At 41.0% G+C, this 26,039-nt stretch overlaps 3 protein-coding genes and 1 long non-coding RNA gene across 11 annotated transcripts in view; 2 read left to right on the top strand and 2 right to left on the bottom strand.

The window, feature by feature from the left end:
• The first annotated feature begins 24 nt into the window (after positions 1 to 24).
• KCTD9 (potassium channel tetramerization domain containing 9) lies at positions 25 to 9,280 on the top strand. Of its 2 annotated transcripts, XM_072846186.1 has the most exons (12): positions 25 to 143; positions 1,381 to 1,502; positions 2,168 to 2,211; positions 2,390 to 2,486; positions 3,007 to 3,065; positions 3,657 to 3,785; positions 4,417 to 4,484; positions 4,587 to 4,682; positions 5,141 to 5,290; positions 5,663 to 5,768; positions 6,043 to 6,176; positions 6,996 to 9,280. In XM_072846186.1, the coding sequence occupies exons 1-12, from the start codon at positions 30 to 32 to the stop codon at positions 7,110 to 7,112; spliced, it is 1,236 nt and encodes a 411-aa protein (XP_072702287.1). In that variant the 5' UTR covers positions 25 to 29; the 3' UTR covers positions 7,113 to 9,280. The 2 variants fall into 2 exon arrangements, with proteins under 2 accessions (XP_072702287.1, XP_072702288.1); XM_072846187.1 differs by lacking the exon at positions 3,657 to 3,785.
• Positions 1,087 to 6,716, bottom strand: LOC140643883 (uncharacterized). The gene is made up of 3 exons (XR_012039680.1): positions 6,564 to 6,716; positions 1,935 to 1,991; positions 1,087 to 1,288 (listed from the first exon to the last, which is right to left on the bottom strand). It is a non-coding gene; the product is annotated as an uncharacterized lncRNA (long non-coding RNA).
• A 2,864-nt stretch (positions 9,281 to 12,144) lies between the features above and the next one.
• On the top strand, positions 12,145 to 15,647 carry GNRH1 (gonadotropin releasing hormone 1). The gene is made up of 4 exons (XM_072846182.1): positions 12,145 to 12,185; positions 12,651 to 12,792; positions 13,489 to 13,584; positions 15,606 to 15,647. The coding sequence occupies exons 2-4, from the start codon at positions 12,652 to 12,654 to the stop codon at positions 15,645 to 15,647; spliced, it is 279 nt and encodes a 92-aa protein (XP_072702283.1). The 5' UTR covers positions 12,145 to 12,185; position 12,651.
• Positions 15,648 to 16,087: 440 nt separating this feature from the next.
• Positions 16,088 to 26,039, bottom strand: part of DOCK5 (dedicator of cytokinesis 5) — a 90,205-nt gene continuing 80,253 nt past the window's right edge. Inside the window, exons 51-54 of one of the 7 annotated variants that reach the window (XR_012039717.1) lie at positions 25,462 to 25,577; positions 23,055 to 23,516; positions 16,867 to 16,924; positions 16,088 to 16,307 (exon numbers count right to left, since the gene is read on the bottom strand). Coding sequence is in view for 1 of the 7 variants with exons in the window: in XM_072846426.1 (XP_072702527.1) it covers positions 23,415 to 23,516; positions 25,462 to 25,577 (218 nt within the window). In the remaining 6 variants the exon portion in view is untranslated. Of the gene's footprint in view, positions 23,517 to 25,461; positions 25,578 to 26,039 lie in introns of all 7 variants that reach the window. The other 6 variants (XR_012039716.1, XR_012039715.1, XR_012039712.1 and 3 more) reach the window with 6 other exon arrangements.

Raw genomic sequence — 26,039 nt, forward strand, 5'->3', positions numbered from 1 at the left:
CTCGGCGCGGCCGCGATTGGCCGTGGCTCATGCCGGTCAGCGATCGCTGCCTTCCGGGTTCGGCAGGAGGAGCGGGCTGCCGCCGCCGCCGCAGCATGAGGCGGGTCACGCTGTTCGTTAACGGCAGCCCCCGGAACGGGAAGGTGAGGGGCGGGGAGGGGGGGTCGCGCCCTCGGCGGGGTCCCGCCGCCCGCGGGGAGGTGCCGGCTGCCGCGTAGCCCGCGGCTCGACCCCCGCCCGCTTCCCGAGCAATTCCTCCTCCCTTTCCCTCGCCTCAGCCGCCGGGGCGGCAGCCGCCGGGCAGCCGCTGGCAGGGGCGGAGCGGCGGTGCCCGTCTTTCGGCTCCCGCCGCTCCGGGACGGGGCCGCCGCGTCGCGGGCGGGGCTCCCGCCTCTGGTTCGGCGCGAAGGAGCATCTCTCAGCCGCCCCTCACGGCCCCGGCGCCCGCGGCTGCGGCAGAGGAGCCTCGCCGCTCCCGCCGCCGCCTCCCCGGACGCGGTGGTGTCTGCGGGGCCTAGTCCGTGTGTGCTGAAGTGCCCGGCGGCCCCGCACGGCCTGCGGGCAGCGGGGTGCGATGCACCAGAAAACAGTCCGCGGCTGCTGGCCTCTCTGCGTGTGAATGCTGAGGGGAGTCGCGACAAGTCGTGAAGTTCTCGCTGGAGTCGCGGTGATAGTCGCCTTCGTGTCATTATTGATTCAGGCCCTGCTATACATGTCCTAGGTAACGGTGGGAAGCATGTCGGTGAAATGCTGCAGGATGTCCGGTCTCTGCTGCGTCGAACTAATGCTGCATATGGACACTGTTGGGGAGCCAAGAAATAATCTTGCCTAAACTCTGCTCCCTTGTTTAAAGCCTGTGTAGTAATGTCTCGAGGGTGGAAATAGTTCGATTTCTAGCCCCAGCCAGTGCCCAGCTACATAGGAAAAGGCCCTGCCATGCAGTTCTACTAAATGCTCTCCATGATCTCTTATTTTCCCATCCACGTTGCTGGAGTTAAGGCAGTTAATGCGACGGTACTTTAATCTTTGGGTTTAGAGAGGGCAATAAATCCGGGAGAGATGTGGAACAGAACAAATAGCAGTATTTCTTCAGAGAAATAAATACTTGAATCATAATATTCTTACAGTACCACCACTTATTCTTTCACTGCTGCTGCCACCCCAGTATGTTGAGTTTGAGCGAAAGACATGCAAGTCGCCCCATTTGAAGGCAGCTGTGTTTCTAACATCAAAGTTGGTCTGTTTGTTTCCTTTTTTTAGTAAAGATCCATACGTATCTTCCTCCGCCCTGCAAAAAGATATTGATAGCCCTGGTAATACGTCTGAAATGGCAGAAACGATGTGAACACAGTGCCTATAGCTAACCTCTCTCTCCCACAGGTTGTGGCTGTGTATGGGACTTTATCAGATTTGCTGTCTGTGGCTAGTAATAAGCTTGGAATAAAAGCGACCAGTGTTTACAACGGAAAAGGTGGACTCATTGATGATATCGCTTTGATTAGGTAAGGCTTATCCAATAAAAGTCCAATCATGGATGCACATTAAGAGACTTACTAGCCTATTAATCCTCTGACCTTAATCAATAACCAGTGCTTTCCTTAAAAACGGGTATTATTTCCAGCCAGTATGCCCAAAGGTGCTTTCATGCCTCAAGGAAAAATAATACTGTCTTTTGAACTTCAAAGCATTTCTAGCTTGATGAATCAGAACTTGATACAAGCTGCACTTTATGCCTTTTAACATCCTTCTCTGTTGATTCACAGTGCAATGCATGTACCAAGAAAATCCCACCATTCTAGTCAGCACTTGGACGAGGTTTTTTTGAAAAGGAGACACACTAGTATTGCTTTGGCTTCATAGAATACTCCCAGAGTGGGGAGAAAAGCAACTGTTTTGTAAAACTAAACTGGTTGAGTAACAGAAGTGATCCCTACCTGGTTGATACAGATAACATCTCTAGTGAAGTCAGCTGTATTACAATCCACTGGAACCTGCAAAATTAAGATAAAAATCAGATACTGAACTTCTAGCTAATGGCAACTGATCATCATTTACCTGAAACTAATCAGGAGGGGTTCCCACTGTCAATTAGATGAACAAAAAATTATGATTAATGGTTTTTTTTTTTTTTCCCTCCTCCTCTTCCCCCTGCCCCCTCCTCTCTCAGGGATGACGATGTTTTGTTTGTCTGTGAGGGGGAACCATTCATTGGTAAGTCTCTAATTCTTATGTTTAACCTTTTGTTTAATGGAAAGAGGTTTTGTTTTGGTTTAATGTAAATCTAAAATTTTTTTTTCTGGTGTTTTCAGAAGATGCCTCTTACCATATGGAGGATTCAGAAATAGTCACTATTTTTCTCATAATTACTGTGCCTTTCTCATGTGTGTAGATCCTCAAACTGATGGGAGACCTCACGAAGAACTAACAGGGTCGCACACAGATTGGTTAACACTCAATGTCGGAGGCCGATACTTCACCACTACACGGTAAAAATGCAACTAGTTGGTTTTGTTCTTAAGGGCTTGATTTCAGTAAAGTAGTTATAGGAGCTGGTAGCGTACATTCAGTTGGTGAGGCTTCAGATGCTCTTGCAAAAGAGCTAGAAAAATAACTTACTGTGGAGTAGGAGGTCTTTGACTTCTGCAACTTTCTCTGTATTTCGTACTTGCTACTCCAATTTTTGCAACAAATTAATTCTTAAAACACTTTACATTTGAAGTAAAACGGGCAAAAAGCCTGAACAGGCCTGGATTTATCCTTGGAATATTTCAGTTAATTAAGTGCTTTGTATTTAAAACACCTTTACGATACTCAGGTGAGAGACGTGTTTTGGTATCACACTATATGAAGTTAAATCAGTGCAGTGTTGTAGCTGTTGGAATGCGTATCACACACCATTATTACCTTCAGGCTGTCAAGGGCAGAAATACACTCCAACCAGCAAGTTTGTCTCTTGAGCAAAAGATTCCATTGTAAAAATAAAATTGTGCTGCCTTTGTTTTCTAGGAGCACTTTGGTTAACAAAGAACCTGACAGTATGTTGGCCCACATGTTTAAAGATAAAGGTTAGTATATTGAAATAAACTCTCTTTTTTTAAGTAACAAATTAGCAAAGTAGGCAAAAGGCACTATCGAGTTGAGACTCTTGTTCATAAGTTAAAATATCAAAAGTATGTTAAAGTATCAAAGCAGAACGTATAATCTTTTTTTATAATTGTTTATTTCTCTGTTGCCCATGTAATGCTTATCATCTCACAAACTGAAAATATAATTTCCATCCATAGTTAATATTTTGGGGTCTGTCTGTGTTTGTTTGAATTTAGGTTTTCATCTTATTGTTGCATCTTGCTCAGTTTTGTCAACAGAATCAATGAGCAAACAGTGTACAAGGCAGCCTTTAGAAACGGGGGCAGACTAAATCTTAATGTTGCTTTTATTCTAGCAATGATTGTAATGTATGTAATAAAATGTTTTAGTTATAGCAGGAGCGAGTTCATTTTAAGGTAATTCTTCCCCCCCTTCCTTTTCTCTAAGAAACACCCTTTCAAGTGGAATGTTTCATAGTCCAGTACGCTTTGGTAATAAAAATCTGAAACTGAAGCAAATGCTCTTCTATTAATATATCAAATTTAATTATATATCTGTTGTGGAAACAGATGCTTGGGGAAATAAGCAAGATCATAGAGGAGCATTCCTAATTGACCGCAGTCCAGAGTATTTTGAGCCAATTTTGAACTATTTGCGTCATGGACAGCTCATTGTAAATGATGGCATTAATTTGCTAGGTAGGTATTATCTGTATGACATCTAAATTATTACTCTTTAGAAGTTAAACTTTGCCCTCAGGTAAACATGATAAAGTCAGTTGGACTTTTGTACGCTCATTTAAATGTTTGGGATTTTTCTTTGGTGAATTTATTCTCAAGTATTGCAATTCCACGTGCTCGGTTTAATGAAGATATACTCTTTAAACTTATTTGAGAGCATTAAAAATTCTCCATACTGGATTAATATCTGGCTGTAATTCTGGATTTGATATCTTTAACATAATGCTGGTATTGGAAACACCCTTTCTGAGTTATTTTTTCCTTTTAGCTGCAAGCAGGCTCGCTTTTCCTCTGTCCAGTTACATCTAATATAAAATATGTGGTTGTCAGTTTATGCATTTCTTCGAGACTCCTTAAACTTCAACAAGTGATCTATTCATCTTTGTTAGTGCAGCTAAAATGTATAAAAGATAGAACAAGTAGGGAAAGTCAATTGAACTGGTGCTCCTCCCATAGCAAGGATGGATTAACCCAAGCTTTTTGGCATGTTCTTGGTGTGACTATACACTGCCTTCTCCAGTAAGGGAAGAAGAGTACTCTCTTGTTTAACGACTCCCTGTAAATAACAAATACTGCTTTGTTTTGTTAGGTGTTTTGGAAGAAGCCAGGTTTTTTGGTATCGATTCACTAATCGAACATCTAGAAATAGCTATTAAGGTAACTTGTTTTCTTTAATACGTGAATGCACATGTCCTCTTCTTCCAGGCAATATATAATTTAGTCCTATCTGTATTAGCTTTTAAACAACTCTCTCAACAGAATTCACAGCCAGCTGAGGATCATTCTCCTATATCTCGAAAGGAGTTTGTCCGATTCCTGCTGGCGACCCCAACCAAGTCTGAGCTGCGATGTCAGGTGCGAAAATGCAGACTTTGTCTGGATCTGTAGTGGTGGTGGCTGGTGGTGAAATATCCTGCAGCATCATGTGACACATGAAATTCAAACAATTTGTGCTTTCCCCCCCTGCTTTTTAATTGAGTTTTGACTCCAAGCTGTGGCAGAGTGACCTTAACATGAAATTCAAGTGTGCTGTTTGGGCTGCTTTCCTTGTTTAGGTTGAAGGGGAGGAGCAATTTGTTAAGCTATTCTATTTAACTGTAAAATGCACTAGCATAACCAAGGGCAATGCTTGATAGCTTTGCATTTACATTTCATTAGTCTTACGTAGAATAGATAGTCTTGTGTGTGTGTGTCTATATCTATATATCTAGATCTGTGTATATTTATATACACATGTATGTATACATGATTCTCGTAACTGTTTTGTGTTCAGAGCTGCAGTAACTTCTTGGGGTTTATCGTTTTGTTTTTAGGGTCTCAATTTCAGTGGAGCAGATCTTTCACGTCTAGATCTTCGATACATAAACTTCAAGATGGCTAACCTAAGCCGTTGCAACCTAGCACATGCCAACCTGTGCTGTGCAAATCTTGAAAGAGCTGACCTCTCCGGATCAGTGCTTGATGTAAGAATTGCTGCGTCTTGGAAAGTCTGGGCTGTCCTTTAGTTATTTTAAGGGAAGAGGAATTGGAACAAGCAGATAAGTATAAAACACATAGTTCTTCAATATTGTCTGCAATTGTTCTACTTAGATCACTTCAAAAGGTTTTTGAAGCTATCTTAAGTTTAAAAAGTGCAGTGGGTGAGAATTATCTGCCTTCCCACTGATAGAGAAGTAATAGTATAGCAAGTTCTTATACTTCCTCACAGTAACAAGGCTGTTGTGCTTTAATAGAATTCACTTCTGAAACAGAAATGGAAACTATACTCTCATCACTTTCGGTATTTTTAATCTTTGCACTTCTGTGAATCTCACTAACATATCTATCTCTGTCAGTGTGCAAACCTTCAAGGGGTAAAGATGCTGTGTTCCAACGCAGAAGGAGCATCTCTAAAAGGGTGCAATTTTGAAGATCCGTCAGGCCTTAAAGCTAATTTGGAAGGTAAGAAGATTTTGCCTGTTAGGTACTCTGTGGGAACTGAACTGTGTGTTTGTAAGTCTATACGGCATGTGAAAGGTTTAGCTATGGTTTGTACAATCCATGTTTTCATGAGAAGAGGCCACAAATACCGGACTGAGTGTGTGACCGTAGAAGCGTTAAATTCCGAGTTCCACCTTGACCTCTGTCAATTTACATGGCTCTGAGGAAGCATCGTTCTGGAGCTACTGTGTTTCTGACTGTTTTTCCTCATAAAACTACTCTTTGTGTGTTTTAGGTGCTAACCTGAAAGGTGTTGACATGGAAGGCAGTCAAATGACAGGAATTAATCTAAGAGTTGCAACACTGAAAAATGCAAAACTAAAAAACTGTAATCTTAGAGGAGCAACTTTGGCAGGAACTGATTTGGAAGTGAGTTATTTATGATTCATTTTCTATACTAACTAGTCAACTGATAAAATTTTGGGGATTGCTGGCTTTTGGCTGAGTTCTCCAGCTTCAAACTAGACAGAGTGCACTAGTCTTTTTTCAGTCTTATGAAGATACAGATGATCTAGGAAATGACATTTCATTCTAGCCTCAGTTTGGAAGATGAGTCTAAAGTCTTGGATTTGCTAGCACCTCAAAGCCACAGGAAGGGCTTGTATCATAAGTGATGCATGGAAGTACTGCTAAACTTAACTCTTAGTGTGAGATCATGCCATCACTGAAGAACTGAAGAGAAATGCAGTTGCCTGGGTTTGTGGGGATTCGTTTTGATCCTGGGACGACATTTGTAGAGTAATGATGGAGTCTTACCTGACTGGTGGCACGTGATACACTGCTGTCTCTATTACTTAGAAGGACAAACTAGCTCATTTTGCAAGCTTTGTACAGGGCTGTTCTTCCTCAAGTACTAGAGAAGTATTCGGAGTAATGTCTGGTGCGATTGCAAGAGGCAGCTTCTTTCTAGCTTTGTTCAGCAAGCACTAGTAACTCCTGGAAGATAATTTGATATAAAGAGTGTAAGTAAGTCTAACAACTTAAAAATAAATCCAGCTGTTACTGTGATAAGGAGCTACTCTCTTACAAGAAGCAACTAAAACTCTATAAACTAGAGTGATAGACTAGAAGTTTACACTGAAATTTATGGAAGTATATGTGGTTTCTGTATAAACGTAGTTAAGGTAAAGTTTTGAACTAAGTTCTGGGTATATTCAATTAACATTTAATTTTTCTTTTACCCTTTAGAATTGTGACCTGTCAGGCTGTGATCTACAAGAAGCTAATTTGAGGGGATCTAATGTAAAAGGAGCTATCTTTGAAGAGATGCTGACACCTTTGCACATGTCTCAGAGCGTCAGATAGGGAAGAGAATATGCCGAAGAGGAAGGATCAAAACATTCATTGTGACTTTCTTCACCTCCTCCCCTTATTAAGTTAGAAATAATGGTTATTAGACAACTTACATTTGCAGTAGTGCCTAAGTAAACTCTTTTTTCATCACTTTTGGGGGAGGGAGCTTTTGTTTAAGAGGTAGAAACAGACACTGTTTCTACCTTTGTGAAGAGAGTGAGTAAGTGGGCTGGTTCTAGAACCAGAATGTGTGGCTGGTCGGGGGGGAGGGTTAAATAGATTCATTGTTTAGCATTGCCTCACTTTGGAATGCATTTTAATTTATAAAGCACAATATATGCAATTCTATTTATTAAATCTGTAGCTGCAATATGAATAGAAAATGTTATTCATGTATAGTAGCAACAAAGTTCAGGTTTACAGTTAGACTAGTGTATTTACAGTCAGTTTCTTCATTCATGCACAGTGTATTAAATGACAGATGTGGTTTAGACGATGTCCACAGGATGTTTTCAGGTACTCTTTTCTTCTGGGGTGAAAACAGTAGTTAACTGTCATCATAGGTAATATATTGCCTTGTAGTAGCTTGAATGCAGGTATAGAACAGCTTTATCATCTTCTAAAACATGTAGTGGAAGCTGCTTCCACTGAAGGGGTCTGCATACACAGCAGATTTAGTTATAACTTAAAACGTCCCTCTTCAGAAATTGGATGGCTTATTTAATCCTCTCCAAATTAGTGTGAAATTGCACTATCAATTACAGCTGGTAAGAAAAACTATTTTGCATTCAGATGTCATAACCGCTCCAAACTGGAGTACCTGTAGTTTTTTCATTCTTTGTGGGGAATTAAATGTACATAGGAAAAGACAATACTGTCACCAAAGTAGAGATAAGCACTGGGGCCACAGCACATGCTCCGTCCTCCCGTCATTACTCCAGTATATGAATAAATGGCACCTGTTTCCCCTCAATGTACTATGCAAATACTCTTGTACACTGAATCCTTGAAAGCATGGGCATAATCCTTTTCCCAGCCAGATCTTAGTATTCCACTTTGGGCCTGCTTAAAGTGGCTGTAAAAGCATCTTGCACAGGGCAAAGTGCCCTTTCCACAACTGCTTTACCTGTGAGCAAATAGGGAACTATGTGACTTCTGCAGTGCAGAAAGCCTCACAGCATCTCTTTAAGTGGTGGTGCACTTCATCTAATAAGCTGTTTCCACTTTAGTATCAATCTAGTTCTCATCTAACAAAATGTTTATTTTATACACAATCAAAAAGCACATGAAGAAACTATACCAAAAAAAAAGGTGCATCAAGAACTCTTACCTCAGATGCTTACTTAAAACACCCCAAAGTTAAAACTAACCTTGAATCTAAGGAAATGCAGCTATTGCTGGAAGTTCAGAACCAATGTATCCTAAAATATACAGAATGTGACACTGTTAGCAGTGGTTTGAGTTCCGCAGTCACTTCAGTGGGTTGCCTTTTACTTGCAGTGCAGATTTCCAGTCCTCTGTAGTTGTTATGCAAATGCTGCTTTGCCATCAATCTAGAAAGATTAGTTCAGGACCAGTATATGATTTGTTTGGGGGAATTGCAGGATTCTCCCTTATTTTCAAGTTGCGTTGACTCAGGCATATAACTTGAACTTCCGGGACTCAAAATCCTCCAGCCATGTGGTTCAGAATTGGGATTTTATTTCTTCCTGGTTCCCAGGCCTCTTGATCTGGCTCTAGGACAACACTGTATCCTCGGTGAAATACACCTATAGATTCAAGGGAAATATTTCAGTGTGATTTTGGAGTCCTTTCTCCCACCTCATCGCTTTCATTGAGAGTGATGTATATGTTGCAGTAGAAGAAGATTCCTAGGGCTAGAGGAATAAATGAATTATTTTTCTTTATCACATTTTGTAGCTGGCAGAAGTAAAATATTGTATGGAAAAAATCTATTTTCATAATCACTGTGTATAAAATATATTTGAACTTTCACTGAAGCACTATGTTTTGAATAATCACAGCATGTGGCATCATTCATTCACAGATGATTTTAAGGTACCTCTTTTGCTATGACAAAGCTGTACGAATAGCCCAAAGTGGCCTGTTCAGAAATTGCAGGCTCCAGCCTAATTTAAATTGCATTAATAAAAGTGTGAAATAGAAAAGTGTCTTGGTTGCCTTAATTTAAGAAACCAATCTCAATCTTCTCTGACTTCTGTGGGAAGGACAGTAAGTTAGAAGAAAACACAATTTTGAACTTCGATGGCTCCTTGTATACAAACTTAAAAATATTGTAGCTATAGTTGGTTTTGCCCTTCATGAGACCTTGACTGTCACCTTAGCCTGGGTTTGTATGTAACCAGTGCTTTCTCAAATAGACTACTTACTGTAAACTAGGAATTATCCACGCTTGAGTACTTACTTTGGGAGAAGACTGAGTTTTAGATGTCTTTACTTCTGCACAGGCAATTTGCACTATGGCAGAAAGCAAAAGAATTTTTACTTTCAAGCATAAAGCTTACCTGCTAGAAAAATAAGTAAGCGTACCTTGTGTAGGGGGGATTGCAGCAACATTTCTGATATGTTCCGTTTGAGAACTTTCATGGGGGGTTTTTTTGACTTGTCATTCATCTGCAACACTTTTCAGCTTTTCTTCGTCCCCACCCTTCATATTTGCTTAATAAGAGTCAGAAGTCATTAACCACAATTTACATAGGTATGTACACTATTTAAAACACTGTCCACATTAGAGATTATCATCACACAGCACAAGCAGCTGAACTGTGTCTTTCTTAATAAGGAACTGCTCAAGCACTTCCAGAATCAAAAAACCTGTCCTTGACTTTGGTCTATAAAGTGCTCATGATTTCAGTCTAATAATCTCTGTGGCACAACAGTGATAATACAAATACAGCACATCTGCATCAGTGCTGTAGAGCATCCCAAGAACAAATTGGAAAAAATCTAGTTCTTTCCTCAGTTTCTCACCTCCAGTACACTTCTTTGGGTTAGGAATGCTGTCTAAAAAGCCTAAGAGCTGTCGGTTAGGATATGCCTTTCCGACGCTTCTGATAAAAGAGAGGTCTTGATTCTTAGAGTGGGGATCCATAAACCCAGGTTTTCCCGACAAGTCCTAGACTTCCATGTAGGTACTTAACAGCATTGGTAGGCATTAAGATTTCTCTCCCCAAAACAGAAAAATTAGTGCACTTGAAGGTCTGGGAGCTCTTCTGAAAAGTCTACATCAACCATACTCCAGTGTCTGAAAACTAAAGAGAGGTCACGTGATAAAAAAACCAGCTTCACATTTCGCTTTTTTTGAGAGCACAAAGCTGGCACCTCCCTGACAAGCCCAGACTGGAGCACTCCCAGACCTCGGATCAGACTTCCATTCAGACTCTGCCTCTGCCAAAATCAGAGTAGTTTGTTGGTTTCCGTTACACAGGGCTGTAAAAGTATTTGTGGGCAAACAAAACCAGCTGTAATTTTTTTTTAACCTCCCAACTCCTTTATGTAACTTATGGCTGTGGCCTAGAGTTTAAGAGAAGACATGGAACAGCTCACTAACCAGTGCACTTATGTGCTCATGCTGACGTGCTTTGGTAGGTCAGCTTTGTAGCTGTAACAGAAACCTGTGGAGAAACATAGTTGTTGAAAGATGTTAAGGGTAGGCTGTCATTAGCCCTACCTTAAAACGGTGGGTTAATAAGAGGTACAATTATTGGGCTAAGCAGGCCCCCTTCCCTCTTTAAATGTCATCCCTCAGGATGAACAAACTCTTCCGCTTATCTTTAAATAACCCTAATTTTTGCTAGGCTCATCAGGGAAGGAAGGAGTCTTAAAACACTGGTACAGGAAAATCTCACTTCTAAAGTGATGTGCCTACGCTGAAGTAACATTTACCCACTGAAACACACTATTTTCACAGCTTGATCAGTTTATCAGCTGAAGTTAAATGTTGGCTACTCTTGCCATGAGTAGGAGGAGCATTAGAGCAGGAAGAATTACTCTCTGCTAGAGTCACTAAATCCTCCTTAAATTATTTACTTATTAAATTACTTTTAATCCATTAATCTCAGAGAGATCATGGGGGCATGAAGAGAGAATGTTTGAAGAACACTAAAATGCTACATTCAATTGCACATAAAACAGTGCAGAGCAAGTCAAAATAGCTGCCAGGTGGATTAAAAAAAATTAGATTTCTGCAGTCAAAATTACTGAATTAAACTTCTGCATGCAAATAGCTATCAACCCCTTTATAAAACTGCAGTGCATAAATTCTCAAGAGCAAAGAACTCTCAAAGTACTTCAATGCATACATTTACACACACACACACACATATATATAAAAAACACAAAATAACGTAAGTGTCTGGGAATCCTATTCATGAAAGAGGCCCCATCGTGACAACAAAGAAGGTCCCTTCCCCAGCATATTTACAGTCTAATATACTTGTCCATTTGGTCAGTTTAATACTACTTGGCATCTCATAGAGCAAAGAATATCAAGGCACTGTAATTTAAACATTAAGGAGGAGGTCTTTCAAAGGAGCATGCAAATTGCTCTGTGCACTTGTGCAATCATAAGCTCTTGTTTATGCACCAAAGGACTGTTGCCTTCATGCCTGATATAGAGACAGAGACTACGCTGAATTCCTCATCCATTTCAACTCCTGTAACCCCCTCTCAACAAATTCAAACCCACCCAAGAACTTTTACTTAAAAATTAGAAGCCACTGAAAGAAAATATTGTGTATTTTCCACGGGGCAACAGCAGTCAGCTAGATTTGAATGTCAGATTTATAGCCTCTTAAAAGAAAGGCTGTTACTTTTATGGCTCTTAGCGAAAACAGCTGAATTTAATAGCTACACCAGGGGTGTTCCAATTATGTGCTTTACTTCTGCTGCATTACAGCAATTTTAAGAACAAAATTGCAGCCTGTGAGATAGATAAAGCTACCTGCTGTGAAAGGTTTGGTGTTGGGGTGGTTGTGTATAAAAAGTGAGATGACAAGCATACTTGCAGGACATTTTGAGACGGAGAAGAGTTGGAGTTACTCTGGAACCTCTCTCAGCAAGCAGGTAATGCACTTAAACAGCATATACCAGATTCCCTTTTTACTTATTCAGTGCTTACAGATGCTTGTAGTAGAAGAAACTTGCATTAGAAGAGACTGCAAAGAGCACTTTTTAAGGAACAGGGACGTCAGAACAGAAACCGGCTAAACTGAATACATCTGTCAAATATCAACAGGGATTTTCATGTAACCTTTGAGGTCCAGACATTCCTAAAACTCTGACAGGTCGTTCAAAAATCCTAATTTGGGTCTTAATCCAAATTTTTCAGATGTTAAATCTCTTTATAATGAACTAATCCACGCTTTGAGAGGCTCAAAATCCAGCTGTGGCTCACACATAGGCACAATGCCACTGGGGCGCAAAAGATCAGAACTGGAGATCCAGAAATGTAACATTTTCATAATTCTGTAAGATAAAAATGGAGCTGTAATGTCATTATGATCAGAAAGATGTTTTGTTCTCTCACAGGATGGAGAAGCCCAAGAAGATCTTTGTCAGTGTCCTCCTGTTTGTCATGCTTGTGGAAATCTGCTTGGCTCAACACTGGTCTTACGGCCTGCAACCAGGAGGAAAAAGGAATGCTGAAAACCTGGTAGAATCATTTCAAGAGGTAGGTTCTAGACTGTAAAACAACCCTGTTGCTTTAGCTAGGATCCCTTATTTGTAAAAGACGCAAGCAAAAAAGAGGTGACATAGGCTTTACGGTACATGTGTCTATCTCTGTCTCTTCCCCCCAAAATACACATATATATACACACACACACACACACACACTTTTTTAAAGTAGTAATTGGAAAGTAATTGGCATTAGGGTAAGATGACACTTGACAGCCTTGCATAAAGAACAGTGCTGTCCATTGCAGACAGAGAGCTTGGGCAGCCTGCTCTAAAGGAGAGATGAAAGTCCAAGTTCCAGGTTAAACCTGATTTCCTCTTCTCGCTAAATTTCAGCCAATATTCTGATGGGCTGTTTTATGACAACATTCATCCACTTCACTGAGAATGTGGCAGTGGGCAGCTGTCATGTGGTAACTGATTAGATAGTAAGCAGTTAAATGACAAAGCAAATGTGAAAGGTTCTGTCCGCCAGTGGTTTTCCCATCCTTTCTAATACTTCATGTGTAGTCTCTTGTAATAGCACTCTAACATCCTGATTTTAAGTTTGCTGTAGCACAAGCATAGCACCTGGGAAAGAGGCAAATTTAAATTGTGCAGTGGAACAGTTTCATCTTCATCTGTAAGTAGGGTAGAGTTGCTTTAGCAGAAAAATCTCCCTTCATAAAGGCTGTATCCCTTCCCAATTCAGACTGCAAATGAAATGGAAAAATTAGGGGGAGTGCAGGAGACTGAATGCCCAGGCTCGTATCAGCATTCCAGGTTCAGTGATCTGAAGGAAGCCATGGTAAGTAACATGTTTTTTCTTTTATCACTATGGGAAAATTAGGGGACCGGTCCAGGCTGGGAAAGTACATGGAGGGAAGAGAAAAAAGGTGGTGGAAAAGGAAGAGGCAGCACGTAAGTTTAGTTCACACGTGGCAATACTGGCTCTGCCCTTATTATCTGCATCATTCTTAAGTACTTCAGAGTTACAGTCCTAGGACAGGACTATATTATTCTTATGCTCCCATTGTAGCAATGTCCTTACTCACTAAATTAAAAACAAAATAAAGTCGAACACATTCTACCTTAATACAAATCTATGCAGCATTCACAGATGCTTAACTTCAAAGGCGCACTTTGCCAGCTGAAGAATCAAGCCATATGGAAGCTGCTGCTCCCAAGGTCCCTAGCCTGGGAAATGTGTTTTCCATTAGATGCTCTAATGCAATGACAGCAGAGACTTCACATACAAACTAACTGCCATAGAAAGAATACTCTCAAGCAAAAATGTGCTCTTTAATTAATATAGCAACACCTTGATCAGGCCAGATGGTCACCGCTTTCTGAGAAGTGTCTCTGAGCTGTCCTAAAACTTGAAACACTCCATTTCTACTTCATTTTTGAAGCCAAGACCAAAAGTTTCAAGTACACACTCTAGCCTTTCACCAAGGAACCTGGCCTGAATAAAGGCTCATAAACTCAGTAACAGTAACGCAGACAGGTCGGAGTCTGACTTCCACTGGATTTTCATGCAGAAACTGCCTAAAATCCAGTATTTTTTTTTTTAGGTAATCTTTAATCCTATTTGTACCTAACATAAAATGGAATCTTTGTACATGACTCTGGCTTCCAATAGCACTACTTGCAGAACGAAGAGCCAGCAACAGTAACTTAATATGTTTAGACTTGTTTTTTTTTTTTACTGCAAGAGACTATGTTAGGCAGGAAAAGATGCCAGAATAATTATCAGGATAGTTCAAATGAGTCCTTGATACTTCTTGCTCACTGAGGGAAACTTGGCATTTCTTTGCAGAGCTGATGGCACCCCCCCAATCAGATTCTTAGGTTTGCTCAGAAACTGCTGGTAATCATGCACATAAATGTAAAAACTTCTAAGCCTCTGCATCAAACACTTAGTTTGCATGTCTTATTCCTGTAGCACAGCCTGAACTATGTCGCCTACTTATTTCTAGCTGCTCAATGACATTGAAAACAAATTAAACTTTTTCCAGATGCAGCTCTTCCAATGTAACACATTCCTGGAGGTGCTTCAGGAATATTATGCAATGAAAGGGGAGGTGTCTGGAAATGGTCCACCCCATGGAAAAACTTTTCAAATTATCTTCATCATTTCCTGGAGAAGCTGGTAGTGAGCACAAACAAAAATACACCTAGCTAAGATACAAAAGGGAAAAAAAATAACGTATTCAGACAGCACGTCTATCCAAAGTACCTCAGGCTTTCAGCTCAGATGTAACAACATAAATAAATATTCAAGTAGGAGACCAGAACCAGGGGGATGTGACACAGGAACATGGTTTCCATTCCAGCAGTAGTAAGGTACACAGAGAATGGTAACAGGGCAACTGTGCCACTCTGTAATGACCCCGTAATACTTTTGCAAACACAGCTTTCTTGTCTCTGGTATCTTGGCCAACTGCTTAAGCTCACAGAGCCATTCTACATACTGACGCTTTGTGCAAGTTCATGCTTCTTGTCCTAAACTGCTGTCATAGTGTAGTGTTCAACAGCTGTTGGGTTGCACTCCAAGAACTGCTGCAGTGGTGGACCCCTTAACAGATGTAAAGTTGGTCATGCACTTTGGGATGAAAAGGGCCATTATAAGTGTCAGTTACGTTATATTGTATGATCAGATCCACGAGCAGGTGGCAGAGAGATCATGTCGGGTCAGATTTATGTCGTTCTAATCCTCCTTCCAGTGCAGACCACAATATGAATATTTTAGCACCTGACCAGGCTTTAAAATTCCACCACCAAAGTTATTTCTTCTCTTTAAAAAAAGTGTATGATTTGTGTTTACAGGAAAGTCTGATCGAAGGAGAAGCTAGACGAAAGAAGATTTAAACCCACAAAGCCAAGTGGAACAACGGACCCAGAATAAAATTTCAAAGCTATGTTAAAAACAATTCCTCTTCAAATGGCCTCTGCTTACATTGCGTTATGTGAATAAATACTCTGAAGTTGCATTTAAATAGTAGAAGATAATTGTTGTGTAGATTACTAGCTTATATGTAAAAGAGAACACATTCTAGTCCAGTGGTGGGGACTCAGCAGCATAGGGTCTGCTTTGTGTCCTGCAATGAAAACTTGGACGTGACAGCTTTTGTTTCACACGTACAGACAATGCCTGGACAAAGGCACTGTCTGATCTCAGTAATCTCTGGATAAAACAGTAATACAACTTTGTTAAAATCAAGAATAAACTTACTGTTGGAATGTAAATCCACTCGCACTTCAGTAGCCCACGTACAAAAGACTTTTATATGCTCTTTTTTACTGGTTCACTCATAAAAACTACATTTATTTTAAAAAGGTATTTACAAAGTTTACAATAGTTAATGCATTTTAAAAAACATGAAAATTTATACACCTTGCTTTACAGACTTAGTGAATCATATGTCATTTACCCAGAGAGATGCAGACCCCCTTTCCAAAGCTTAGCTCCTACTCCTTCTTCAGAGCCAGTTTAAAAGCTGTATTTTTTGCTGATTCAATTGCAGAGGACTAAAAGAAAGAGGAAAAAAAGAAGGTATTTGCAGTCTGCAGAGGTGGGTTTTATAACTAAACCATCACATCCAGGATCTCAAAACACTCACAAAAACATGTTACACAACATCCATATTCTCCTGAATTCAAGACAAACATGTCCCAAGGTTTATCATGTCATTAAACCTTTATAATACCAACAATGAAAAACCACATCAATTAATACCATGCATATTGGGGCTGAATTTCAGAGCTGCTGAGGACTCACACCTCTGTTTAAAAAATACAAAACCTGCAGACCATGCACGTGAAAAGCAAGTTCAAAGTATGCAGTCATGCACGTCCAGGGATTTCAATGACAGCCTTAAATCAGGACAGTCAGACCAATACAGCATAAACGGATGCTTTTCACCTTTTGTTAAGCTCCTCTGTACTCCTGTGCATACTCTCTATAGTGCCCACACATACTGTCTTAAAGGTGCTTTAACGTTAATAGAGCAGAATTAGGTGAACCTCATGTGCTTTTGAAAAGCCCCCCTCTGGCCATGCAATCAATGAAATCACATTATTTGTTTACTTCTTCTTTCTGATGTAGTCCTAGGAAAAGCTCACACTGGTCCACTAGATAATTTGGTCTGCAACAGTAAATATAAGACAGAGAAGGTTTTAATTAAAAGAAAAAAATTGAAAGAAGGTAGCAGTAATGGGTCAGGAATGTTTTCACTATAAAAAAAGATTACAGTTAAATTACAGACATCTTAAACTTATTATTTCCATTTACAATTGTAAAAATAAATAAGGAGAGAAAATCTGAGCCATTATCACTGTAAGTCTAACTCACTGTTAATCTGTGGAACATACACTGGGCTGCATAGTGTGAAGGTTATTAGAGAGATGCAGGTTCTCAAAAACCACTGCATATACATTACGGTAGTTTCTGCCACTGCAGATCACAGAGCTGTTCTCACTGGAATCGGTGTCCTTTCCTAATCCAATAATCCACTGAAATGGAAAGCTGTCTGTTTCTCTCTTCCCCTGATGTGGATTAGAGCCTGTAACATTTTTAAAGGAATTTATCACAGCATGACAAATTTTAATTAAAAGTTCCAGAAAACAAGTGTTGAGCATATTTCTCCAAAGAAAAAAAATCCTCTAAGACTTGAAATTTAACACCAGCTTTGAACGGCATGGCTATGAAATGGGATTAGGTTTTGTCTTCTCTGCAGACTGGATATTTGAGATTTGTTTTATTCAAAACTGTGAATTGGGTAGAAACGTTGCTGTTTGCTTTAATTTCTGGTATGCAGAGATGACATCATTATGGACTGTTCTCCTACTCCCATTTTTAGCCCTCCAGTTTAAAAGACATTAGATGACATTTCCAAAAGCATCTAATTAACATGGAAAGATGATTCTCATTCTGAAAACTAAGCAGGGAGACCTTAAATTGTCTCTGAAAATTAGATCTCAGAACTTAAGTCAGGTAGGTACTGTAGCAAAGACCAGAACACTTAAAAAAAAAAAAATCAGGAGTCTGGTGGGATTTCTCATGGGAGTGTGGGCACTTAATTAAAATCAGTCAGGCCGCATGCTTATATGCTTATTCATACACTTAAATGCCCAACTGACTTTAAAAATCTGACACTTAGAAGACAATGCTTTTTTTCTAAAACTGGCACGAAGCTCTAAATCATTTAGGCACAGCACATAAATTCCATCTTGTACTTCTAAGCAAAGTATGCTGACTTATATCAGCTAAGAACATAACTCTTCACGTACCACAGTCAGTAATACATTTAAGAAAACTGAACTCCTGTTTGGGAGTTAGTTTGCCAAAAGGCAAGAAGGAGAAGCAGGAAGAGTTTACAGCACTTCAGACTCTAGAACAAGAATTACACCAAGAAAGAAAAAAATCCCCCAACCTCAAACCCCTTTTGGCATAGAAAATTTGCCAATGGTCCAAAATATCTCGGGAAGGGAAATCTCCTCACTCTGTACTCTCTAGGCATCAGCTGTTCCTTTCCTTCCAGTTCGGGTGATGTCTCAGCTACAACAGTCTCCAACTGGCCAGACAACAAAGGCAGCAAGAAGAAAAGCCTGAACTGTGTGGACAGCATACCAAGATAAAGTTTAAGGAACCTGCCAGGTGAGACAGTGCAATTGCAAGGCAGAGCATACAGGAAGATATCTTCACTGCTTTTTAAGGAGCTGGCTCTATAGTAAAAGCCAAAGATCAAAATACAAATGAAAGGCCTGTTTCAGCCGCTGCTCGAATTACACAAAGCACTGAAGCTTCCTAGACTTCTGCCAGCACTGGGATGGGTTACAGCCACCACCCTGCTTGCTCTCCCGACTCTCTAGGTGACTGGGGCATCTTGCTAGCTCAGGTATTAGCGCCTAGGATCAGCACACAGGAGAGACAGCAACTGTTCTTATTCCTAATGGCTGGCAGCTGCATGATCTAAGGAAGGAAAGGAGGGGAGAGGATAATTAACCACTTACATGCTAAGTACTCTGTTCATAAACCTAGTCTATAAAAATGCAAAAAAAGCAGTCAGAACCAAGTCTCCTCCAGTTAAAGAGCATTATGTAAAGGGTCATTAAAGATCAGCTGAAAAATTCTTCCCAAGGTCAGACTTCCTCCTGTGAGTTTTTTTGCATGGACTAGTTCCCTCCTCCAGGAAAAAAAACCTGCTGAATGTACGAGGTACATCTACAAGTTAAAGTTATTAAAGCAGATCAAACAGGTAGGGAAATAAGACTCAGAGTCACTTGGAACCAAAATGCCCAAACCTGATAGCTAGTTTGTTTACCATTAGCTGGGATTCCAGCAAAGTCTCCTTTGTTTCTGCTGGCTTACCAAAGGAGTTAAAAGCAAACCTGCTCTGAAAAGGGAATGCACCTAAGAATGAGGTAACAGGCAGATGCAGAACGGGGAAAGGCACTGAACTAACAATAGGCGGTGTCAATAGGTACTTTTCTACAATTCAGACCACATCCTGCTATTCTGCCTAAAGCAAAATTCTCACCGAAGACAGAAAATTCTTGTTCTAGTGAAGAGTTTCAGAGGGTCCTTTAGTTCCTGTGTGCAGCAGAAGGAAGACAGTGGTTACAAGAAGAGGAAGAAGTGGACAAAAAATGAAAGACAAGAAACCCCTGTGGTTTTCAAGTCAAGTGGCGTCTATGTCCAAGAACATAATGTGGAGCTGACAAGTCCAACAATGCACCAGAGAGAGGGGGTGAACCATGGTCAAGTTGTCCAGAAAGGTTTCAAAGATCTCCCCTGAGAAGGCAACAGCCCAGAAGACAGTTGTATGTGCGCTATAGCAAACATGACTGCGGATGTATGTGATGTGACTGCAGGGCAACTTCCAAAGTGTCTCCAACCTGTTTTGTGATGTGAATCCAATATGACCCTTTGATGAAAGCAATCTGTTTTAGAGAGCCATGCAGGCAGCAAAGTAAATGCAGCTTCCGCAGGTTTCTTTAACTGGAGTCACACTGAAGCCAGAGGAATGTATAAGTACAAAAGAAAGGACTACTTCAGTCTGAACAAAAAAACCCTAAGGTTTCATTGGTTTTGTTTTTCACTGAAAAAAGGCTTTGCTGAAAAAAACTTTCATTAGGTTTAACGAACTTCAATTTTTCAGTAAGGTAATGAAACCCATTTAAGTCATGCGAGCAGAATAATGGTGCAGCGGCCTGCAAAAAAACCCAACCCAACAGTATTTGTATTTACTACTGTAAGCAACATCCTCAGAAGGTTTTTAGTGTGTCTCCCCAACTTCTACCAGATAATCAGAAGCTAAATGACAGTTACAGTTAACAAGCAAAACTATTTCCTGGAAGAGAGAGAGAGCCCATGACAGAATCTTCATCAATACCAATGATAAAGGTATTAAAGGCTCTACAGAGGGATCTGGACAGGCTGGATCATTGGGCTGAGGCCAAGTATATAAGGTTCAACAAGGCTCAGTGCCGGGTCCTGCACTTTGGTCACAACCACCCCACACAATGCTACAGGCTTGGGGAAGAGTGGCTGGAAAGCTGCCTGGCAGAAAAGGACTTGGGGCTGTTGGTCGACACCCGCCTGAATATGAGCCAGCAGTGTGCCCAGGTGGCCAAGAAAGCCAATGGCATCCTGGCTCATATCAGCAATAGTGTGGCCAGCAGGAGTAGGGCAGTGATCATCCCCCTGTACTCAGCACTGGTGAGGCCGCACCTCAAATGCTGTGTTCAGTGTTGGGCCCCTCACTCTAAGAGAGACATTGAGGGGCTGGAGCGTGTCCAGAGAAGGGCAACGAAGCTGGGGAAGGGGCTTGGAGCACAAGGCTGATGGGGAGCGGCTGAGGGACCTGGGGTTGTTCAGCCTGGAGAAAAGGAGGCTGAGGGGAGACCTCATCGCTCTCTACAACTACCTGAAAGGAGGGTGTAGTGAGGTGGGTGTCAGTCTCTTCTCCCACATAACAAGCCATAGGACAAGAGGAAATGGCCTCAAGTTGCGCCAGGGGAGGTTTAGGTTGGATATTAGGAAAAATTTCTTCACCGAAAGGGTTGTCCAGCATTGGAACAGGCTGCCCGGGGAAGTGGTGGGGTCACCATCCCTGGAGGTGTTTAAAAGCCGTGTAGATGTGGGTGCCTGGGGAGATGGTTTAGTGGTGGACTTGGCAGTGCTGGGTTAACCGTTGCACTTGATGATCTTAAAGGTCTTTTCCAACCTAAACCATTCTATGATTCTAAATAAACAGGCCACAAGCTGTAACCAAACAGCCAAAGTTTTGTATAGGTTCAGAAATAAACTTGGATCCAAATTCCTCAGCTGGTCCCTCTTTATGATGAGTTTTAAGAAACTCTGAACTTTCCACAAAGTTTGAATCTGAACTTTGCAGGCAAACTCCCATGTTTCCTGCGTTCCATAATGAAAGAGAACAGCAATGGCGAGTGATTTTTTTCCCTTCCCTGGAAAACATCAGTGAAAAGTAACAGCCATGACAAAAGCTATGTTTATAAATAGGCCAGTCACACAGGCAGAATAGCATGGCAAAATATTCTGCCTGAATGTCACAAGAGAACAATCCTTACAAATCAAGAAGACCCCAAACTTCACTGGCTTTTCAGCTGCTGGGAATGTGGCACCAACAGGCAGCTGCAACTGTGGGGGGGATATATAAAGTAAGTTTCAATTATGTAGCTTGAAAAGAAAACAGTGAAGTTCTTCACAATGCATTAGTTCTGAAACAGGCAGTTTAGGAAAGTCCTGCTCCACACAGCAAAAAAAGAGCTGCTGTAACTATCTTTGGAGTCACCTAGATCTTCTAAGAGTAGAACAGAGTAGAAACACACTTTGCAAGAGAATTTTAAACTGAATTGTCTTCTGGCTTAAGTGCTGCACAAGCACCCTGTAAGCCTGCTGTAGAAGAGCAAGTCCCCACCCCAGGGTTGCAGCCCTTCTAACAGAGCTCAGAGACAAGTAGCCCCGAAAGGTGCAAAATGGATCTGCCAACATTAGGAGTATTAATCACAAATGGTGATTAATGTCCTAGTTTTTACCAGCAAGCTTCCAGTGGCAGCTCAGGCACAGAGGAATGCTGTGTCTAAGACTGATGTGGTCCATAAATAACAATGATATTTGTGTTGAATTTTCAGTCATTATGCAACTGTGAGGACAAGCTGTGTGCAACAGTGCGCAACAGCCTTTTTCTGCATGGATCACGTGAATTTAAAAACATTAAAACCTAAGATCATGCCGTTTTTTCTCTATACAAATAGAAAGACTGATGCTGACATCCAGACAGAGCAGGGAATAAATAACTAAAAGAAAAATTAAACAGATCATCCTATTCTCCAAAGAAAGAAAAGCTGAAGAGAGCTGGAGTCCAAGCAACAGGAAAGTAGGTGGTTAATTGTCAAGTCTTTCACATGCATCCCAGATCTAAATGGCTCCTTAAAGTCCAGTGGCTGTTAAAAACCTAGATCAAGGGAGGCTATAAAACAAAGTGCAAGTACTGCCACAAATGGGTGCAGGGAAAAAAAAAGATGATGAGAATTATTCATATTTTGTGTGAATTTGCCCAGCCAAAGTAAAGGTTACAGTAACTATCAGACTTTGTTTCTGAGGTCAGGATGTATAAGTAGTTTTGCACACTCCATCCTCTCAAAGTTGCCGGTACCAGTACAGTGCTGGTATCAACGGAGCTTCTATTCTTCTCACATATTTGCAGGAGAGAAGCAACTTTTTACACCCTATTTAAAAGCACAAAGATGAAATATTGTACCAAGTCCCAGATGCAAGCACAAACCAAGTAGGTAACATAATTCAGGGAGGAATATCAACTGCTCTGTAGTGTTAAAACCAGAATCAACAGTGAAATTATGACAAAGTACTGGTGAACCTAAACTCTCCATTGGGAGTGAGCAACTGCCACTACTCAAGCAGAGATGGTGTAAGGCAGAATGTTTGCACTTCATCTTAAATACATATGATGACTAGCAGAAAAAAAGACTTCTTATCCTGCTAACAGTGCTCAGGTCTCTGCCTGCAATCAAGTATCTTAGGAGACTGCACATCATACACCGGCACCTGACATCTCAGGAGCCGACATTTCACAATTTAGGCATGGCTGCAATCTGTTTCACTTCATGCAAATCAGGGCTTGGCTACACAACAGGGGCAGAAGGAGGGATCGGTGCATAAGTACAGCTGTAAAGCTGTAATGAACTTATGTGAAAATACTGTAGGACACATCTCATACTGGTGTGGCTTACCTGGTTTCAAACACTGGTGCAAATCACTACTGTGACAGATTTACATTAGGAATGAGCTGCTGAAATTGCATCAGTGAAAAAACTCCGGACAGACAAGACTAAGACAGACAAGAATTCCAGTAGAGCGACTTCTCCTGCTATGTGATTAGTGTCTCAGTACTGGAAAGGTAAACCAGAGGTTGGGGATACAGTCACAATAACAGTTCCTTTTGGTATTTCCCAAAGAAAACTCTAAGGGGAGTGAATGGAATGGCAGGTGAGATCACTAGTCTTTAGGGTCAGAGAGCCCCAGCATGTCAGTAAAAAGAAAGCAGTTGTTTCACTCTAGGCGCTTGCCGTTACACCAGCAAGTGATGATCCTCACTGCAATCCTTGCTCTGAAGAAACAACGCTGGATTTTCTGGTTTTTGGGGGTGGAGGGGGAGGTTTGGCTTCACGTCTGCTGGGTAGTGGTGGAGCAACCTGAGAAGACAGAACAAAAACACATAGAAAAAGAAACCATTACTGGCAAGTTAAAACATTTTGCTTTACCAAACAAGAAATCCAAAAGGTCCTGTACTACTTGATGTTTCTTTCACGACCAAATAGTTGAATTCGACCTCTCAGTACTACATGCAATTGTTGACAGGGGCAAACAAGGACACATCCCCAGGAGACAACAGAAGCAGATACGCTCTATTTGTGGATATACTTTAGTTGCTTCTGACCTGCAGCCTGACTTTGAGTCAGAGCCATTTGTCCCTCTGTCCCACCTTTTGTTTATCAGTAAAATGGCAATAAACCCATTTCCCTCAAGATTTCAAAATTCTACTATTTTTATCTTGCTGGGTTGATGAGGTGCATCAAGTATGGGCCAAAAGGATGTAAAATGCTTCCAAATCAGAATGGTACAACTAACTCCATAAAATGGTAGCAAGTAAAGTTCTACTAAAGCAAGCCACAGCCTTCCTGCCCAGCACAGGGGCTTGTAGGGCATTTCTTGTTCTTGCAGAAAACTGCACCAGGGGGTTCTTTCAGGTTGACTCTCTGCTTGTTTTAAGGGGCATCTTGTAAACAAATGAGATGTGTTAGGCCAGGTGAACAAGAAGCTTGTGTGGCTCACCACTTGCTTAGCCAAAACCGTCAAGATTTCAGGACTATTTTAAGTGGAGGCAGACACAGTCAGCTTTACAACAACAACGAAGTAACAAAACCCTTCAGAAAATACTTTTACAATCTCTCTTTACAGCCCTTCAAATCCTTTTCATTTGGCTGCAAGCCAAGGTCAATGTTGCAAGCCAGAACACGTTAGTAATTAGTTTTCTTACAAGACTCAAGGGAAGGAGGCTCTTTTATTAATCCTCTTGAACCAGTGACTCCCTTAGCATCCCTAGAGCTGGTGTATTTCCGCCATTCATGCCACCTACAGCAGCTATACTGCCCCTTTTCAGACACACAGTCAGTTCTCTGACCAAATGAAGCGCAAAGCAGAAAACCTCCTATTTATCCCATGCTCCAAGGCTTTATGCCAGTGTCATCTCTCTCTCGAACAGAATTAAGTGATCAGCTGTTTTGTTGTCAGAGGTAACACATTCTGTTAAGTGCAATCATTCTTCAAATTCTTTTTGGTCAAATTCCAGTTCATCTCACCAAGGTACTCCGTAAATCCTCTTTGCAAATTGGACTGGGGAAGACGTCCATCCCTTTCACAGTTACAAAAGGATGCTTTCTGTTGCTGCATGTTGGTAAGCAATTACAGTCTTATATCAGAAGCACCTACATTTCAGGGGCAGATGAAATGATTCTGACACAATGACCAGACTATTTGCATGTTAAGTATCTGCAAGCCGTTTGGAATCCCACAGGGCAAGAGAAACATTATTGATACAGCATTAAAAAAAAGTGGTGATTTGATGTTCCTAGAAGGAAACCAACTTCATGAAATTGAGAAAAAGGCCGTGGCTAAGATGGTGATATAATACAGGCTGTTTTAAGTGACTAATGATGCATACCTTGAAAAATTAGATTCTTCTGAGCTGAGGACTCAAAAGGAGACATTTATAATTTCTGAAAATGTGTGAATTTTTTTACCCTTCTTTTTCAGGACCAGATTACTGTGCTATTTTACGCTGATCATGTTTTTGAAACTTTTTTATCATTGTGCTTGTTTTCAATATATCTTTCCACCCCCATACCCAGTTTGCCTAACCAAGGACAACACAAATCCCACTTGAAAAAAAAGGGACTGTACTTGATATCCTTCTCTTGAAGCAAAAAACTTTTTATTCTTTTGTGGTTTCAGGGAGTGAACCAGTAAAATGATTAGACAAGTTTCAAGTAGCACCACCCTAGAAGCAGCTTGGAAAATTCCACTGGTGTCTTTCTCAAAAGCTGTTTTCCAAAAAAATGTCAGCTCTCATTTCCTTACCTCCACAGAATTCCTCGGGTTGCTATTCTCACAGGGTTTGCTTTTGGGCGGAGGTGGGGGTGGGGTGCTCTGTAAGCTAGCAGTCGCCAACCCATCAGCTTGCAAAGAGGGAAAACCTAGAAGCAACAACAATAATAAGAAAAGACATTAAAGTCGGCGGAAAAGGAATGGGAAATGGGATTGACCATGTAGAATTTTAAGGGAGAATCATTTAATATCTTGTGCTTTCAATCTGCTAACAGTTGTCTGCTTTAGCAGCTAAACCTGAATGGATATGTCAAAGCAGAGTCAGAGTTGTATCTCCCTTAAGTTCAAAATGCCCAGAAGAATTCTATCTTCATCAAATGAATCTAAGTTTATGTGAAAAATGCATGCTTGAGAGAACAGAAAATTGAATCCATTATCACATCTGCAATGTTCAGTGGGGTTTCCTTTCAGCCTGGGTCTCAACCTGAGAATTCACTTTGATTTTAACTCCAGTTGATGGAGTAGATAAGTACCCAAACTTCAGAAGGATTCCTGGGAAGCTGTCCTGCTACTAATGGCAATTAAAACCACTTGCTAAGTAGAAGCGTGGG

This window comes from Ciconia boyciana, chromosome 25 (assembly GCF_034638445.1).
Source record: "Ciconia boyciana chromosome 25, ASM3463844v1, whole genome shotgun sequence".
In the NCBI taxonomy this organism is placed as follows: Eukaryota; Metazoa; Chordata; class Aves; order Ciconiiformes; family Ciconiidae; genus Ciconia; species Ciconia boyciana.